We start from the raw sequence: 18,578 nt of genomic DNA on the forward strand, positions 1-18,578 counted from the left end.
AAAACCAACGCGGCATTACAGAAATTAATAATAATACTAGTAGTGTTAATACTAATACAAATTATCATTATCATTATTATTGTTATTGTTATTATTATTATTACTATTATTATTATTCAGTTATTATTATCATCATCATCATCATTATTAGTATTATCATAAATAAATACATGCATAATTAATCATTACCATAACATTGAAAGTCCACCGGATCCGGATCCCATCCTGATGAGCCGAAACAGTAGCTGTATTCAGCCCCGCTGCCCGTATAGCCCTCCTGACAAGACAAGGTTATTCTCGTCCATTCGTTGTAACTACTCTGACTAGGAGTCACGATAACTCGCGACGAGTCTGACAAAGAGGGCGCTTCACATTCTTCTTCTTTTTTTGGGGGGGGGGGGAGGGGAGGGGGAGAAGGGTGGGGAATGAAAATACAGATAGTGATATTCATGAAGGTATTGAAGTACAAGTTGATGTAGCGACTATAATTATCAATGTCTCTATTTCTAATGTCAACATTTAGATCCTTATTTCATGTCTTGTGTTTCTATTTTCATTCTCAAACTCATCCACCGAAAAATATTGCACTCATTTTCTTTTCTTGAGTCAATTGACACATGTTTGTCTTATTTAATTATGTTAATATAGACATGTATGTATCATATTATACCCTCCTCTCTAGACCTGATAGATACAATCATAAAGCACTGGCTTAATAACTTTGCAGTCACCATTTCTTAGCTTCAGAATAACAATTAAAAGGCCAAACATTGCGTTTCATAATTATATCCAACCACAGAAACCGCATTAACCCGTTGAGGACGGACTGATTTTATTACAACACGCATTTCCCATACACACCTACCCGAGTATACTCGGGGCCGCTAGATCAAGTTTGGCTGAAGTTGAGATGAAGCCTATAATGCAGCCGATCTAGCATTCAATGGCAAGAGATCAAATCCTAACCATTGCTCACATCATAACACCACGCCGATAGACAGTAATTGCGAAAGTTTTTGAAATCCTACACGTTCTTAGAAATTTAATATAATCACTTTTTTTCGAGTTGGTATGGAATTTGTTTTTATCAGATTTATAGCAATTCTAAGAGGTTTTATCGTGATGTTTTTTTTTTTTTTTTCTAGGCCTGACAACCTGTAACTTTATCAGGATATTTTAGAAATTGATCACATTTATTTGTTTGTGAGATATCTTCGCCCGATTGATTTTATATCTAAATAAAAAAGTTTCCTGCCACTGCAAAATGATTAAAAGGTTATTGAAGATGCATCTTCACCTCACTGCCCAATGTAAATGGATGTGATTAACATGTTACCTTTATTACTAAGAAACCAAGCATATTTCCAATGATACTTTTAAAAATTGTGACAAGCTCTTAGCGTAAAATACAACTTACCTGCCAATATCAGTTGAGCGTAGTATGTCATCAACACACATCCAATCGCCAATCGTATAGAAGTGTCTCTCATCATGTCACACACTATTTCCTCTGGAGATATTCCGAAATATTATCCTTGGACAGGTTAAAAGGAAGCGACTGCACTTGACAAACTTTAGAAGTGTATTCTGGTAGAAATCTTTTGTAAATGTTTTGGTTATTCCCCAGCTCGAGTTATTTTCGTCCCGTTTTTGACACTTCACAGTGTTGATACTTCGTCAATTATGAGAGGTGCTTTGAAATTCGTCTGACACGATATCTTTGGGAAGGGATCAAGCAAGAAGGTAATCGGAAAGCATGGATATGATTGCCCTGATGCGTCACCTTTCTTATCGGGATCAATAATCTGACACGCCTTGAAAACTTGAGGGAGAAGCCGTTAAGTCAATACATACATCATCCGCACCAATGAAGTTACATCGTATCACTCGATAGTAACACCAAATTAAATAGACGCGATAGGTCGTTTATATTACTAGTTTCAACAGCCGAGGCAGGGCAACATTATAGGAGATGTCTGTAATCCTTCCCCACCCCCACCCCCTCTCTCTATCTACTCTATCTATTTTTCCTCCATCTCCATCCTGTCTTTCTTGATCTGTCTTCTCTCCGTTTTTCATGTCTTGCGGCCATTCTTCCCCCTGTTCATACTTTCTTATATCCTTTGTAATTATAGGTTCTTATTTGCCTTGAAACTTTTCAACAACCAGGCATAGCATGCAAACATTCTAATTTCTAATCTAAAATCTAATTTCCTCAAAGACTCTTAAACGCATTCTTTATTTTCTTGCCTCGATGGATCTTGTATGTGTTGTTTGTTACAATATTTAACATTGGTCTTCCTCAGATTTTTTTTTTAATGTGATGATGTTTGATGCTGAGATACGACACATAATTCAATCTCGTTTTTGCTGTTGACAATAAGTTAGTGTAGTCGGCAAAATGCTTTATTTCTTTCATCGAATGCCGATGTCACTTGAACATAAGGCTAACACTGTAAGGTATCTTCTTTTACATAGCTATCTGAATGTTTCCCTCTCTCTCTCTCCCTCTCTCTCTCTCCCTCTCTCTCCCTCTCTCTCTCTCTCTCTCTCTATCTATCTATCTATCTATTTCTCATAGCGACGTTTGTTTCAACCCACTCCCTTGCTCTTAACAATGTTGGCATGCTCAAGGACTGCGGTACACGAGCAGAGCGGAAGTGGGAACACGCAATCGACGTGAAAACTTCTCACACCCATTTATTTAGTATTTGAGCACAAACAGTGTTTGCAATACTTTTATTGTATCTAGTCAAATAGTTACTGGGGAATTTAATTCAAAGATGAGATTTGGTTGGCTTCTTTTTGGGCAGCTCCCACTTATATCATTCACGCAGATTCAGGGAAGGACATATACAAAATATAGATATTTGTGTAAAAAAAAAAAAAAAAAAAAAAAAAAAAACCCACACCATCATTACATGGTTATTGCTTCACGGAATAACTTGATTGTTCGCTTTTCTATCTTTTTGCAGAATGTTTCGTTTAAACTTGCATTATTAGGTGATCCGAGTATTCTCTCGGATCACCTTCTGTATCTGTACGGATTCTTTGTTGGGTTCTTCTTATTTCTGGACAAAAGTTGTGTATCTACTTACTCAAAAAGTTCTCAGAGTATCAATTTCAAACTCATACCATATATGTATCATGTCCCAGAGACGACAAATCTAATGTATCATTGTGATCAGTCGGCCGTGACGTCACTATGACGTCATTATATGAAAACATATTTTCATTCATATCTCATTACTGGAATGGAATTTTTCAATGAAATTTACGTCGCATACATTTCAAGTTATGGGCATTTTACTCATATTTTCAAAATTCATACTTTCTCTTAAAACGTGCGCGTACGCGCGCGTTGAAATATTTGTATGCTCAAATCGAGCTCAATTTTTTTTTTGCACACGTTTCAGACCATTTAGAGCATTTTTTGAAAAATTGAAAAAATTGGACGGACGCGTACGCGCGCGCGCATATACGCACGCACAGCTCATATGCAATAGAAATATCCCGTTTTTTTTTACACTTATCGGCTGCCTAAAATGTCAAGGAATATTTATACCAAGTTTCAAGTCAATCTGACTCAATATGACGTCATACGGGCCCGTCAAAGTTGAAATTCCGCGCGCGCGTCAATGGCGATATACATTGCAACAATGCCAAAAAACCGCCAATTTTAAATCCGATTTTACTCGTCAGGATGGACGATGACCCCCAATTTTCTTTACATATTCTGAAAGCTGATGAGTTGTACATGTTATTTCATGGGTTTGCAATGCTGGAAAAATGATTAAAAGATATCAAATTTCTTTATAAAGTAAAAAGAGTAAATTTTTAAAATGACGTCATCAAATTTCAAGTTTACTCGAGCGTATCTCACTTATCCTTTGCCAATTTTCACCCAGATTTCAGTATCTTGTAGCTTATTAAATGCTCTTTCATAAATGTAATAACAACATTTTGATTGGATGACGGCATCACCTCGTAAAAATGGATTGAATGTAATCTTGTCAAATTTGACCAGTTTACGTGTTATCTCTATGGGAGTGCAGTTTTTCTGGAAATGAAAACTGACATGACTGTCTTTTTCGAGCACTAGCTCACTTATGCTTCGGTGAATTTCTCCCAGATTTTGATATGTTGTAGTTGAGACTTTGCACTATCGGTAATGTGCCCTTCGTTTTTTCATAGGATGTCGGGATCATGTCCAAAAACTTGGTTGAAATTAAAGCTTATCTTCGATGTATTGAGATATTTCTTTCTTTCTGCAACTTTCTTTACAATAACTCAAGAAAAACAGGCCTTATCACCCCCATATTTTGCACATGTTTAGTTCACGTAACGTACATTATTTCATACAATTACAACTACTTGATCAGACGTCATCTTGGGTGTGTAAATTAGGGTCAAAAGTCATAAATGTATCATCCTGTATCTTGGTGAATACAAGTCCTATCTTTCCCATATTTTGCACACGTTAAGACCATGTTACAAGGATCATTTCACAAAATAACCACTTTTTGCTCAGATGCCATCTTGTCTGTGCAAAGTGGGGTCAAAGGTCAAATATACTTCATTCTGTATCTTCGTTAGTGTATACGGAATTGTGTACCATAGATGGCAGGTCTGACTCCCTTTTCTAAATGAGAATCCAAACATCACACGGCCAATGTCCACTAAACACAGATGAAACCGGTATGGTCATGCCTATTGGGATTAGGAGACTCAAATCGTTGATTTACGAACAGATCGGATCACCTAATTTGTCAGTCTTGACAAATTCCGAGTCTAGTTTGACTTATGTTTGCGAACACGCTCCATAAAAGGTGATTAGAAATCAAAGGGAAAGGAAAAAATTATATAGAGAGTGAGTAATATAACAAAGGTACCAGCAGAAGAGAGAGAGAGAGAGAGAGGGAGAGAGGGAGGAGGCTATAGTGATAGGAAGCCATCCTCTAAAAAAAAAAATAAAAAAAAAAACTACAAAAGAGGGATAGTTTGCTTTGTCAAAGACCTGTTCCAAAACTTCTATCCACTACTGTCTTTAGTTCAGTTCAGTTCAGTTCAGTTTTTATTTGCTGCTGTGTAAGGCTGCGATCATGAATTACTCCATCCATCAAAACTCTGGAATGTTTGACTAAAATTTCAGTCACATTCTACGTGTACATAAACAAGTCATCCCAGTTTATTATATTGAGGGTAAACAGGGGGTACACGGATGAAAAATAAAACATATTACATACTAATATGGACAATTAAACGAAGACTTTTATGAGGAAAGAAATCATTGATCTGATAAATCTGAACAAAGCTACAAACAAAAGCAAAACCTTGATAAAGGGAAGGAAGTGGTGACGTTAGTACACATGAAATCCCCTGCGCCCCGGCCTAGGTCCTGCCAACTAAAAATGGGCATGAAATGATAAGAATGATTTATGTATCTGTGAATGGGACTATCATGAGCGTGGGAAGGTATGTGCAGGGGTGTGCGTTGTATCCCTCTTAAAAGTCTCTCTCTATCTATCTATCTATCTGTCTGTCTGTCTTTATATATATATATATATATATATATATATATATATATATATATATATATATATATATATATATATTATACACTTATATATCTATCCATCTACCTATCTATCTATCTATCTATCTATCTATCTATCTATCTATCTATCTATCTGTATTTACCATTCTCTTTTTCCATCCTTATCCTTCTCTTCCAATTGCATGATGTTGGACACCTCGTGTTTTATCGTATTGATGTTATAAAGTAGGTTACCAAATAATCAAACTTTTTACTTATTCTCAGCAACAACCGTAAAGTACTGGAAATTGATATTAAACGCACATAATTGTACGTATTTACAATGTATATGATTGTGTAATGAAAATTGAGGAAATCGTACAAGATAACTATACTGTATATCACCATACGTATATGTGTGTAATGTCTGATGAAATTGCGGAAAATTGAGGAAATTGTAGAGCAATGCCATACAGAAAACAAATGAATCAAAAGAGAAAGAGAATGTAATGTGTTCGGACCAAGTTATCATCCGTTAGAACATGCTTGTACTTATGTGAGTGGGTTTTATGTAAAAGATATTTCATATGCATATCATTATGTTCGACTTCTGAACTTTTCTCTTTATATATTATATCTTTCCTATTTCTTTCCTTTACAGGGAAATCAACCCCAAAACGTGTAGTTATGCGAGTTCATCTGCCATCTCTCATCGCTGAATGACAAGGTTTCAACCGCACACAATTACGTATATTTAAATAAACAAGATCACATTCGTTAGACTTGGTACTGACATACGCGAAGGGTATAAGGATATCATCATTCCCCTTGCATTCCTTATGAGATAAGGCAAGTGCTATTTCATTATTCCAGAAAATGAAAATACTTAGAATGATCTCCACATTTTTAATGAAATATAGAGTCAATTTTTTTTTTTAAACTGATATTTTGCATGCACTGAATCTATAAAATACGTTGGGGTAAATTGCCCTTTCAACAAAACTTTTTTTTTTTTCGTTTTGTTGTCCTAAGATAGAAATATTGAAATCGACTAACTCTTCCATGCACACACCCACACCCCCCACACATATATATGTGTTTATATATATATATATGTGTGTGTGTGTGTGTATACATATATATATATATATATATATATATAACATATATATATATATGTGTGTGTGTATACATATATATATATATAATATATATATATATATATATATATATATATATATGTGTGTGTGTGTGCGTGTTTACCTATGTGTTTACCTATATATATAATATACATTCGAACTTCTACCTCTTATAGCAATAATGCATACTAGATGGTAAAGTCATATTCTGACTTTCAAAATAAGCTTTTAAACTCAATAACATATTAGGTTGCTGACTACGTTGTTCTTAATCACTGTGGTTTATTCAAATGTTACCTTGTGATCTCTGGGATCCAAGTCATGACATCATGTTGGGCCACACATTCCAGTGATCTGTATACTGTTTACTCTGGTAGATATATTCGTCACATTTTCAGTGTTCATTTTTCAAAGGCAATGCATAAATCTTGAATAAATATAATACAAAACCGGTCCTAGAATATCGTGCTCTTTTAAATGTCGGTCTCCGTATTTTCTACATTTCAGATCACCGTGGGAACCACTTAATAAATGGAACGTTGTTGAGGGACAAAGTGATTAGAAACCACTTATATGAAATATTAAAGCCCATACAAATCTTAGACAAATACTAGATTATTTGATGAAAATCGGTTCTGAAATGACTGAGATATCCCAAAACAGGATAAAACAAAGAAGTGCTAATAACAGGTGTGTCCCACCTTTTATTATGACTTCCTTGGATACTGGATATGTCGGCCATTTCAAAACCATTTCAAAACATCCCCCCCCCCCGTTGCTTTGTTGCAAAGATTCGTGTCTTCCCCAGCCTGTGCGGCCACGTAACACAAATCATCTCAATTCAATTAAGATTCATCGACTCGAAGTGACCTGTCATCTTAAAAGAAAACTACAATGTATCATGTACTTTTCTTTCGCTGCGTACCATAAACACCACGGTATTACAATGACATAAAGGTTCATAAAAGAATCATAAAGCATGTAATATAATGGATCAAACTGTAGAATTCAAGTACCAAAATTATATGACAAAGCCAAAATGAAAGTATACATCATTTCATCGGTAGGTGATGTACTCAAGTCGAAAAAAGGGACAAAAGTAAAATATGATTTTTCGAGAAGAGATGTTTCGTATCAATTCTGTGCATATTAGATTTTTGTTTATTGCAATGAAGATTTAAACATACTTTGGGATTTTTTTTTTTTTGTTCCATTGCAAACGTGACAGGCGTTTTCTTTATTTGTATTTCTTCGGCTAATAAGGAAACACACACACACACACACACACACACACAAATAGACACACACACACAATAGAAATAAAAAAGAAGAATACTTGAAAGAGACACTTCTTAAGCAAACAGCCGCGTAAGATTGACCATGGTATTACATTTGGGCCACATAAAGGCAAAAAAAAAAAAGCAAAAGAGGATAAATGTCGAATTTACGTAGGCAATGTATACAGTATCTTCTGGGTACACACACGACTGCTTCAATAACACACCTTTGAATAATGAAGATTTGAGGGCTTACGTTTCAGCTTGATGTAATGTTTTAACAGTTCAGCAATGAAGAATTAAATGATTACTTCCATCACACTCCACAATCGCTCGTATGCTCATTTTTTGATGATGTTATATTCTCGTATTACTCTATTCCCCAGTTAATTCTCGTCATATTTCCCAAATCTAATTCCTCAATCTTATACATTAAAGTTCACATTCGACTCTGCCCCTCTGCTTATTTATCCACCAATCCCTAAAATTGTGAACAGATTTCATTCATTTTCATTTCATTTCATTTTAAAATGATCGGCGTGAAGCTGAGGTTGCTGAACGCGTATATACACAATGGAACGCGAACACAGTGCTGGTATATAGGGCCGCCGTCCCTGGGCATCCTACTTGCACGTGACTTCAACGTTTGGAAGCCACACGCCATTGACGCACCTCTGCACACTGGGACCGACAAGGATCTTGTCCCCGACGCACGTGTTCTTCATGACTTGGTTGAAGCCGTATATGGCCCTGGCCGTTTCGGATCCGCCAGACAGAGGGTAGGAATAGACCGAGGGATCGCGGTCTGGAATCTTGCAGTTGTCTGTTGGTGTGTCATTCCAAATGGGAAAGCAAAACGAAGCAAAACATTTAAGGTCAGAGGAACACTGTATGAATTTCACATGACACCTGTTTTCAGAGTTACACCCTCTTAAAATACAATGAAATTAAATCCGATTCTTTTTTTAGACAATACACCTGGAAAAAGAGAAATATGTGTGCACCATATATTTACATATATACATGTATATATATATATATATATATATATATATATATATATATATATTATATATAAATATATATTATATATATTTATGATATACATAAGATTATTATTATTATTATTATTATTATCATTATCATCATTATCACTATTAGTATTATTATTACTAACATCATCATTATTATTGCACATATGGATACCTATACACATCATTAGAACGGGAACAAAGGGTATACGAAGACGTACTTATTTCTAAATTTTGTTTTGGTATGTTTTAAGTATTTGCTAACATATACTCGTATTGTCATGAACATAAGCAGACAAATTCTCAATTGTACCGCACTTAGTGGAAATCCCCCAGATCAGGGAAAACAAATGATACGGTGAGAAGAGGTTAAAAAGATAGACCTGTGAATTAAGCGACAAACGCTAAAGGTGTACAGAAAGTAAAACGTTTTTTTCTTTTCACCGAGCTGTCATAATACTATCGATCACTGCATAGATACACAAGACGCGGCAGTAATGACTCCTCTCAAGGTTGTCAGTGTATGAAAAAAAAAATACATATCTTTTTCCGAAAAAAAAACACACTACGTTTTCAGTCATAGAAGATTTTTTTTTTGCGTGAATTAGACAAATTACTTCAAAGTACAAAATTAATTCTATTACCTCGTCTAGTTTCCAAAAATGTTTTCTTAAAGAGGTAAATTCTATTCAAATGAATTCAATATCATTTTAGGGTTTGAGGGGGGGGGGTTGTTTTGTCTTTGTTTGTTTTTTGTGGTTTTTTATGGAAAGAGAGAGATTGTAACTTTGACGTTCTGTTTGACTTTAATAAGCTTGTGAAAGCAAGCTTGAACATAAATAAACGTTCCGGTTCGATCTTTCAAGTTCCAAAAACCTCATTTCTATTTCTCTCTATCTGTGTGTGTGTGTGTGTGTGTGTGTGTGTGTGTGTTTCTGATTTACTGAATCAAACTTGTTCTATTTACAGGGATGGTGCAGCATCGGTTGAGCTGGAGCTTCAGGTTTCCAACGCTTTCTAATTATGATTTCACGAGAAACCCCTAATGAAGTAATGAAAGAGCATACTATTCAAAGAGGAATTCAAAGTTATTTTGATGAAAATTGGTTTTGAAATGGCCGATATATTAAAAACAAAGCGACACTAGTAAGAGTTGGGACCAACCTTCAATTATAATTGCTTTGTTTTACTTTTCTGATTCTGATTCTGATTTTGTGTTGATCTCTCAGAAATTTCAATACCGATTTTCATCAAATAAACTCTGAATTCTTCTTAGCATTGTATCCTCTGTAAAATTTCATGAAGTGGTTTCTAAGTATCTCGCAAAGTTAAAAGCTGACTCCTCACCCCAACCAATACTATACCATCCCTTTAATCTTTCTCCAAAATAAGATGTGCCGGGAAATTCGGAGGTGCAAAATTTAAATGATGACAAAATGGTGAAATATATCTCCAGCAAAATTACCTCGGGGCTCAATGGATCAAAGACTAATGCGAAAATAATCACAACCTTCTAAAAACTTACCGTGACAAGTCATCTTAGTCGGGTCTGGGCTCCACTCGCCATTTTGTTGGCAGTAGATAACCGTCGCTCCCTTAGCGGTGTACATAGCGTCATCGACACAGGATAGAGTCACCTCGGAGTTGGCAGGGTAACTCTCCAGCTTGGGAGACACGCGAACGAGCTTGTCGTCCGACAGAGAAGGTGGCGCGCACTCTACAACCAAAAACATCCGAACTTTAATTGTGGAAACGCAAAAAGCCTTCAGAGTGGACAGTCATAGTTATGTAATGTAAAAACAAGAAAAGCAGCAGCAGCAACAAGAAAATGCAAGCCTCTGCTTCAACATTCTTTCAGTAATCCTCTGACATATTTTAGTTTAATCATCGTCGTACATCTAGAGATGGGAAACGTTCATTATATTGACGCATATAGATACGATTGAATGCATTAAGTTATATGCTGCCGACATGTCTGTGTTCGATCACTGTTATGATCTTTTTTCCCCTTTGGCAAGAAACGTGTCAGTGCAATAAATGATAACCTTCCACCTTCCGCATAGTATCATGTAGCAAGATAATTCCCATGATACATATTCTGCCCCTGAAAGACGAACCAGAGATTAGTAACATTAAGCAGTAGATAAAAATACAAAAAAAGTAACGTTGTGAATTTTCAGTAGCTAATTCCTAAAGTCTATGGTGAGAGATGAGCAAAATGATACAATTATTGTAAAACCAAGTAGAAATCAACAGTAAAAGGATCGTTTTAGTTTTTGCTGAGAGGTCATTTTGACAGAATTTTTCTTTTCTTTCTTTTTCATTCTTTTTTTTCTGTTCCTCTTTGTAAATAAGATCGTTTTCTCGCTCTGTGGCTATAATTATGATTATGTACACCAAGTAAAAAATGGAAGACTAGCCTGGTGACCCTGGTTCAAATCCTTAGCTTCTTCCCTCTTTTTCAACATGTTGTTTTCAAACTGGTGTTCTTAATAATACAGTTCGAGCGTAAATCTTATTCACGGAGAGTGACTTCAAGTAAGGAAGTTGTGGAATTAAAGTGATATACGACATTTATGTTATTCCGCGGGCATTGGCAACGCATAAATTCATTTCCAAAATCAAAAGCATTTAGACGAAAAAAAAAATCAGCAAAGTAAAACACATTTGAACTTCAATGGAAGGAGAGATAAGTGTAAGGGAGAGAAATTTAAGAAAGTATTGCAGGTGAGAGAGACAAAGAATGTAGACAGACTGACGACTGTCAGTTTCACAAAGATTGTTATGGGTATTTATAAAATGGGTTCAAGAATGTAGCCAATTGGAAGCGCTGAAATGAGTCACGTGTGCTTGTATTAATTTCTCACTAACATGCACGGCCGACGTCACAATGTTTGCACTAGCATTGCGCACTCAATCAGTTGTTACAAGTGCGTTGCGCGCTACTATACGCGCTGTCAATTTTGTAAACAACTTCTAGTTCGGGCTGCCGGCCGGCCTTTCTTGTGTGCATAACATGTGTGGCGTACGTATACTCTTCTACGTACAGTACTTATATGTGTGCGGGATTTCCGAGTGCGACGAGCGTAAATGTTTGGGCCGAACATCTTCGGACATCTTGATCCACAAAGGTACGTGAAAAATGCTGTTAGTTTTCGACCCATTTTATAAAACAAATGATGCACAGGATTATTTCGTCTCTATCCTGTGCATCATTTGTATAATAGCGTTGGTAATATTTTTGACATGTTCAACGAAACGACAAAAGAAAAAATGTATCTATAGGAGTTTATAAAACAGTGGCTGGCTCTTCATCTTACCGTGACACGTGGGCAAGGTCTCTGGTACCCAGACACCATTCTCACAGGCTGCCTCCACTGGCCCGAGAGGGGTACCCTCATCTGCGCATGCGTACTGGATAACTTCCTCGTTATCGTAGACAGTCTTGCTTCCTTCTGGGCCAGAACCAACGGGAAAGTGGAGCACGCCAGACTCCACAATGGGAGCCTTACATTGAGCTGTTTAGCATTCAGCATAGAAGAAATATATCATAGAGTAACATCACCACTGGAGCACAGAATAGGGTTATTACGTATAGACGTATAGAATAAGCCAACCAAATGAGCAGACCAACAATCATGTATATATCTCGTTCTTTTTCCCTTCTCTTAGTATAAACTGCAATATGAATCTCTTGAACTATGGAAAGTAATACTTTTCTCATAGGAGTCTATTCCTGGCAAGCACGGTTTTATATTATTTTATGGCCATTTTGGTGCACTTTCTCTCTTATCGTCTCTAACAGACTAATCAAAAAATTACTAACTCAATGTTATTCTTAAAAGTATGTTTCTTTCCTGTTGTTATTGTTGTCGTTGTTGTTGGTAGTATATTTCATCATTGTTGTGCAAATTAGTTCTATGCTATGATGTTCAAATAGCTATGTTATAAATATCATCATTGTACTACTTTTTAATTTCGTTATAAACATAATGTATTATAATGATTCGAGATCGATATATCATGGAGTCACGTTTTACCACAAAACCACAGACACAGGTCCCTTCAAAAAGCCAAACAAACAAGGACAAAAAATTTAGTGTAGATAGTCATGAAAACAGATAATGATGAAAAAAAAAGGTAAAGAAATACTAGTAGTCAGTTTTTGACACTGTCACTTCTTTGACACTCATCTCCTTAACACAACGATTGTCAACCATATCTTGTGTCGATGCGTGTGTGCGTGTATAGTTGGAGGAAAGGGGAGGGGGGGGGGGTTAAGTTACCTAAACATTCGTCGTCCTCGATCCGTGGACTCCACTCGCCCGAGTCCATACAGTAGGAGTAGTCCGAACCGGACTGCGTGTAACCATCCCTGCAGGAGATCGCGACGCGGGACCATGTCGTGTATGACGACTCGGCGGGTGTTACGAGAACATTGTCAAGGCCAGACGGCAATGTACAGTCTTGATTGAAGAGGATGTAATGAGACCATCATAGCAAATAAGTGGTATTGTAATATGATAACATTTTTGTAAATGCTAATGTGCAAACATGACACATCCAATCATGCACACATTCGTTCGCATAAAAATCCTTACATGAAATATACATCAGAGTGTTTTTGGCTCAGAGGATAATATTATTATTTGTGCGAATGCGGCATAATATTGCGCACACACTCAAAAAATGTTTGATTTATTTAATCAAAGATTAGTCAGATATATCCATAGAGGAATCTAGGGTTATCGAGATCTCGATGTCAAAACTGAAAACATAATGATCCCTATACTGCTCGCTGACCACCAAACCGCGTGAATAACACTACCATAGAGACTCATTGTGATCTATAATGAAAATTGGTTTGTCAAAGTCTCGTAAAATTTTGCAAGAGATTTTGTACTCATGCTTCAAATAAAAGAAAGAACACCATACTTAAGTGATTAAGAATCTTACCAGCAGATGTCCTTTTGAAAGCAACTGCTATCAGCGCCAAACAGCAAATCGTTCCTAGCTTCATTTCGACCGTCAGTAATTCTCTCACACACATACAGACAATGGATGCAATATGAATGTCGACCAATATTACTCGTAGGGAATATCCATGTAGTCGTTCTTTGCAGATTACAAATCTGTAAAGTGAGCACAAGATCAACGAAGAGGTCAAAGGTTTCAAAGGCGGATGTTCTTTACCACCGTGACTTCATCGGGGTGCCATTCTAGAAAACAAAAAGAAACTACACACGGTTCTTGGCAATAAAGACTTCGGATTAATATTTAAACTCGGGTAAACATCGTATACAATGTGCATTCCAGGTGGGTAGGCAGATCATTATACGTGTAAGAAACTAGTTTGTGTTTGGTGTGATGTTTGGACTTGCTTATCTGATCATGTGTTTGCTTGAGGTGGTGACATGATCGATGAGCTGTGATAAGCAGTTGATTTTTGGAGATCAAAGTGAGTGTGCCAAAACGTCAAGCATACTTATATATAATTATGGCAGTGGTTCATTATATCAGCCAACATTTTCATTAATATCATTACTCTTTGTATGGTTTATAATATTGTTGTGTTATAATCATGACACGTTGTATTGTTCTGTTATCACTGTTAAAATCGTTGTTTTTAAAAAAAATATATCGATATTACCATCGGTTGTGTTGTGAGGTTTGTTTGTTTGTTTGTTGCTGTTGTTGTTGTTTATGTCTTCTTTTTGGGGAGAAAATCTGTGCGTTGTGATCAAGCACAAGCATAGAATGGGCACAAGTTCCTTAAGCTTTGTGTAAAATAAAACACCTCTCCATGTATAAGCTGACGTAGATAACTATGATGGGACAGGTTTCATCAAACTCGGACACAAGCCCCCCCCCCCCCCAAAAAAAAAATAAATAATAAATAATAATAATAATAATAATAATAATAATAATAATAATAATAATAATAATAATAATATAATAAAATAAAAAAATGAAAAAAATGAAAAATAGATAAATAGATAAATAGAAATAAAAAAATGAATAAAAAAATAAATAAATAAGTTAAAGAAAATGCAATAAAACAGAGATGATTAGACTCTGCTTAAATTACCCCTGAGAGGAAGGTTTCCTATTCTATGAAGTATTCTTTTTACCGCTTCTGAAGATTATAATCACTGCTCCACTGAGCTCAAGGTCGTAAATTTGCTTGGAATCCACTTACCAGATCGAATGGACGAGTGCAACGGCGCACACGCACGCACACAGGACACTTACATACATGAATACATATTGTGTGCACTTTGACCAGCATGTCTTGACAATTACAAAAGGCAATATAGATAGGTTAAACGCTAGCGGGATTTAGTTGGATACTGAAAAAAGCACCCGTGTTTAAATGACAGATATGTTATACTTTATGCTTATATATGCATATATTATACATACATAATACCTCCACATACATGGAACAGCAAATATCATCATCATTAACATAATTATCATCATCAACAACTAAAGCATTGAAAGCATCATATCTAATACCATTATACTATTATAGGCCCTAGTAAAATTCTTAACTGCAATATATACAGGTTAGGTTGCATTTGCTCCTTTTGTCAGACATAATCAAACGCAGTTTGCTAGAAGACGACCATGGATCTCGTGGTCGACATTAAAACCCGTTAAGGAATAAGCAGTACGGACACTCTGTGTATACCCTGATCTATAGCAACTTGACTATGACACATATTTTTTCAAAGGATTTTACGTTGTTGTGATCACTCATGAGCAAAGAACCCGAAAACCGAGAGTGTTCGGGTGAGATCTGCGATTGTAATTACCATTCATGACCAAGAGAAAGCCTAAACCGGCATTCGTAAACTGTGCGAAGATCATGTTCGCATTTGGAGAATTCATAACTTCATTTTCTTAGGCTCAGTGTAAGGAAATCTGTATTGGAATCAAATACCAAACATCAGCAAATGTAAAACAACAACGACAACAAACAAACAAACAACAAAAAGGCCAGCATAATAGACATTCACTTTTCTAAAAGTTTATTGCGAGAAAGTGCAAAGGGATGAAGAAAATGATTGCCAGCATAAGAGTAAACAATATACTAAAAGCCAATTCATAGTTGATATCATATTCATTTCAAAAGGTCGTAAAATCATGTTTCAACAGAGGGTTACACGTTGCTTAAGTCCAATTATATCATTATGCCTGGATTTCGATTATTGTGCGTCTCACTTTGTTCGCACATTGTTCCTATTTCATGTTATTGTTTTCTTGTTTTTGCGTTTGTTTTTATTCCCGAATTCAATATCAGAGAGTGAAGAATACCTGTCCGTCATAATTTCGTATTTGGAGTGAACAATAGCCAATTACAGTATCACAGCGCACAATAAATTGGCATAAAAGGTATGAGGGCTACAGCAGCAATAAACAAATGATGGCCAAGCCCATCATTATGTGTCCTCGTTTCCCAATCCCTCCGAACTCCCCCTAAACCTGGTGTGAAAGAACGAAGCTTGTACATGCATCTTGCGGAGTATCTTGGGTTATTATTTCTTACTTGCTAAAGTTATGTGCGATTAACAAAGACTAGATTACAATAATGGAAATGGAATCCATGAAGAATTCTTCGAGCGTCAAATGCTAAGATATTGATCTCGTGAAGTCAAACTATTGCATTCCTTTTATTTGTTCATGGTTGGTTATAATTTGTTATTTTTAAATATAATTTACATCAATACTAGCTTGGATAAAGATCTTAAGCTCATAATATGCAATGAAAGCAACTATAATCTATAGAAAGTAGGAGAAAGGCAAGTTTCACTGTATATTTGCAATTTAAGCGAAAGATCGAAAGTTTAGAAGAGCTATAGATCCTTAATTTGCAAAAGATTTATCGTCATTACAATTTTTTCCCTCAGTCTTCACTTGTCGACATGTTTTACAAGCATTTTCATCCTTTAGAATTCCACCGTAACTTTTTCTCCATCTTACAATGTCTTAATTTCACAGTGCTCTTCGTTCAGTCAATCTTGAAAGCGATGAACTGCGTTCGTATTTAACTTATGAGACAGAGTCCATAAGAGGACATACTTCATACAACTAAATCAAAAGCAATTAAAGACACATGTATAACACTCTGTGAAGATGGTGTCATCACCTAAGCAGAGGGGAATCAATAAGATAAACGAGACTGAGCTGCAATGAATAACAATCGACGAGGGAATTGGACTTCTGTTCATCTTGTTCTTGGTTTCCTAGTGTGGGTCGTTTACTTCGGGGTGGCATCCTGAAAGAAAAAATACAACGAAAAAACGAAGCGGGTAAATTAAGACATATTTATACCATTGTGAGCCATATATAGACAGAGAATGATAATAAAGGACAGGTCAATAGAATTCGGAAGATAATACCTAACATAAATCACTGAACAGAAGTGCAAAAATAAATGGTTCATGACTATTTGTGTCTGCTTTGATTTCTTCGAATGTTTGTAAATAAATGTTCACATTTTTGACAGACATCCTTTGAAGTTTTTGCTTTACTATAAAGCGACTACAAGGTACCAACATTTCAGGTAGCGGTCATGCAAGAGCTGACGGGAAATCTTTGTTCGAAGTATGAACAGAAACGTGAAACACAATGTTCATTAGTAGTGGCATAAGGCCACGGTGGCACCTTCACACAATGGAAAAAAAAAATCTAGAAAATCATATGATAATTCAATCAGGGCTCTTTCAAGACAGTTTAAGCAATATATCTCCAGGGGCCCTGATGACATAATCAATATACCAGCTTTTTCCCTGTAGCCATGATTTTGACATTCGGGTAAAGAAGGACATCGCTAATGCAATGTCTTGTCCGATTGGGACATTTGAAAACCCAAGGCGGGATTCGAACTCGTAACCTCCCGGTCGAAAAAAAAAGGGTGCTTGATTCTGAAGAAAATGGGAGATTCCCGACTTCACAAAAGACGCATAACGCTGTTGAATATTGACCTCCTTACCGTGTTGTGTGTGAGTTAGTGTGGATGTGCGTGTGTGCGTTTGTGGATTTGTGTGGTTGTTTCTGTGTGCGTGCCTCTCTCTCTCTCGCTCTCTCTCTCTCTCTCTCTTGTTGTTCCTGTTGTTTGTTTGGGCTTATCGCCTTCTTTATCTATCACCGAAAGCTGTCAAACACACTTCCTGTCAAATAGGACTTACCTGCTAATGCAGTTAGGCGTGCATGTCTTTGCCATGTAACACAATAGATCGATGTAAAACCCTGTAGTAACGGCTTTCTTAGTGAAAAAAGAAGAGTCGGCAAACTTTCCAACTGCAATATATTTAAAAATGCTGTAATTCCAACAGGAAGCATTTAGATATTATAACTTAAGATATTTCAGGCAATCCAAATAAAGTATTTTTTCAAGAAATTAATCTTCTCCTGCAGTCTTATCTAATTTAAAGCGCATTTCTTAACTTTGTGTATGCGTGATCCAGTATTGTTGTTTTTGTCCTTACACACAGTATTTATTGCGGTTTTGGCGTTACACTTTCATGCCATTTCCAAAAAAAAAATAGGTAGGCCTAACCCTACAAAATCAACGACTGAATACCTGGCC

The 18,578-nt window shown here is 36.2% G+C and overlaps 2 protein-coding genes across 2 annotated transcripts in view; both read right to left on the reverse strand.

Annotated features, from left to right (window-relative positions):
* Nucleotides 1-7,995: 7,995 nt before the first annotated feature.
* On the reverse strand, nt 7,996-14,031 carry LOC140238493 (complement factor H-related protein 5-like). Its single transcript, XM_072318399.1, has 5 exons — nt 13,940-14,031; nt 13,270-13,449; nt 12,304-12,501; nt 10,509-10,700; nt 7,996-8,775 (listed from the first exon to the last, which is right to left on the reverse strand). The coding sequence occupies exons 1-5, from the start codon at nt 14,001-14,003 to the stop codon at nt 8,576-8,578; spliced, it is 834 nt and encodes a 277-aa protein (XP_072174500.1). The 5' UTR covers nt 14,004-14,031; the 3' UTR covers nt 7,996-8,575.
* A 3,215-nt stretch (nt 14,032-17,246) lies between these two features.
* Nucleotides 17,247-18,578, reverse strand: part of LOC140238494 (uncharacterized) — a 7,791-nt gene continuing 6,459 nt past the window's right edge. The window contains exon 8 of the mRNA XM_072318400.1: nt 17,247-17,264. Within this exon, the coding sequence (XP_072174501.1) occupies nt 17,247-17,264 (18 nt within the window). The remainder of the gene's footprint in view (nt 17,265-18,578) is intronic.

Source organism: Diadema setosum, chromosome 15 (assembly GCF_964275005.1).
Source record: "Diadema setosum chromosome 15, eeDiaSeto1, whole genome shotgun sequence".
Taxonomy (NCBI): Eukaryota; Metazoa; Echinodermata; class Echinoidea; order Diadematoida; family Diadematidae; genus Diadema; species Diadema setosum.

Bases quoted from the DNA above. Each gene is read 5' to 3' on its own strand.
- LOC140238493 (XM_072318399.1), bottom strand. From the start codon at position 14,003: ATGAAGCTAGGAACGATTTGCTGTTTGGCGCTGATAGCAGTTGCTTTC. The intron at 13,450-13,939 runs GTAAGATTCTTA...TCTTCAATCAAG, and splicing joins TTTCAAAAGGACATCTGCTG to ACTGTACATTGCCGTCTGGC. The intron at 10,701-12,303 runs GTAAGATGAAGA...TTTTGGTTGTAG, and splicing joins GACCTTGCCCACGTGTCACG to AGTGCGCGCCACCTTCTCTG.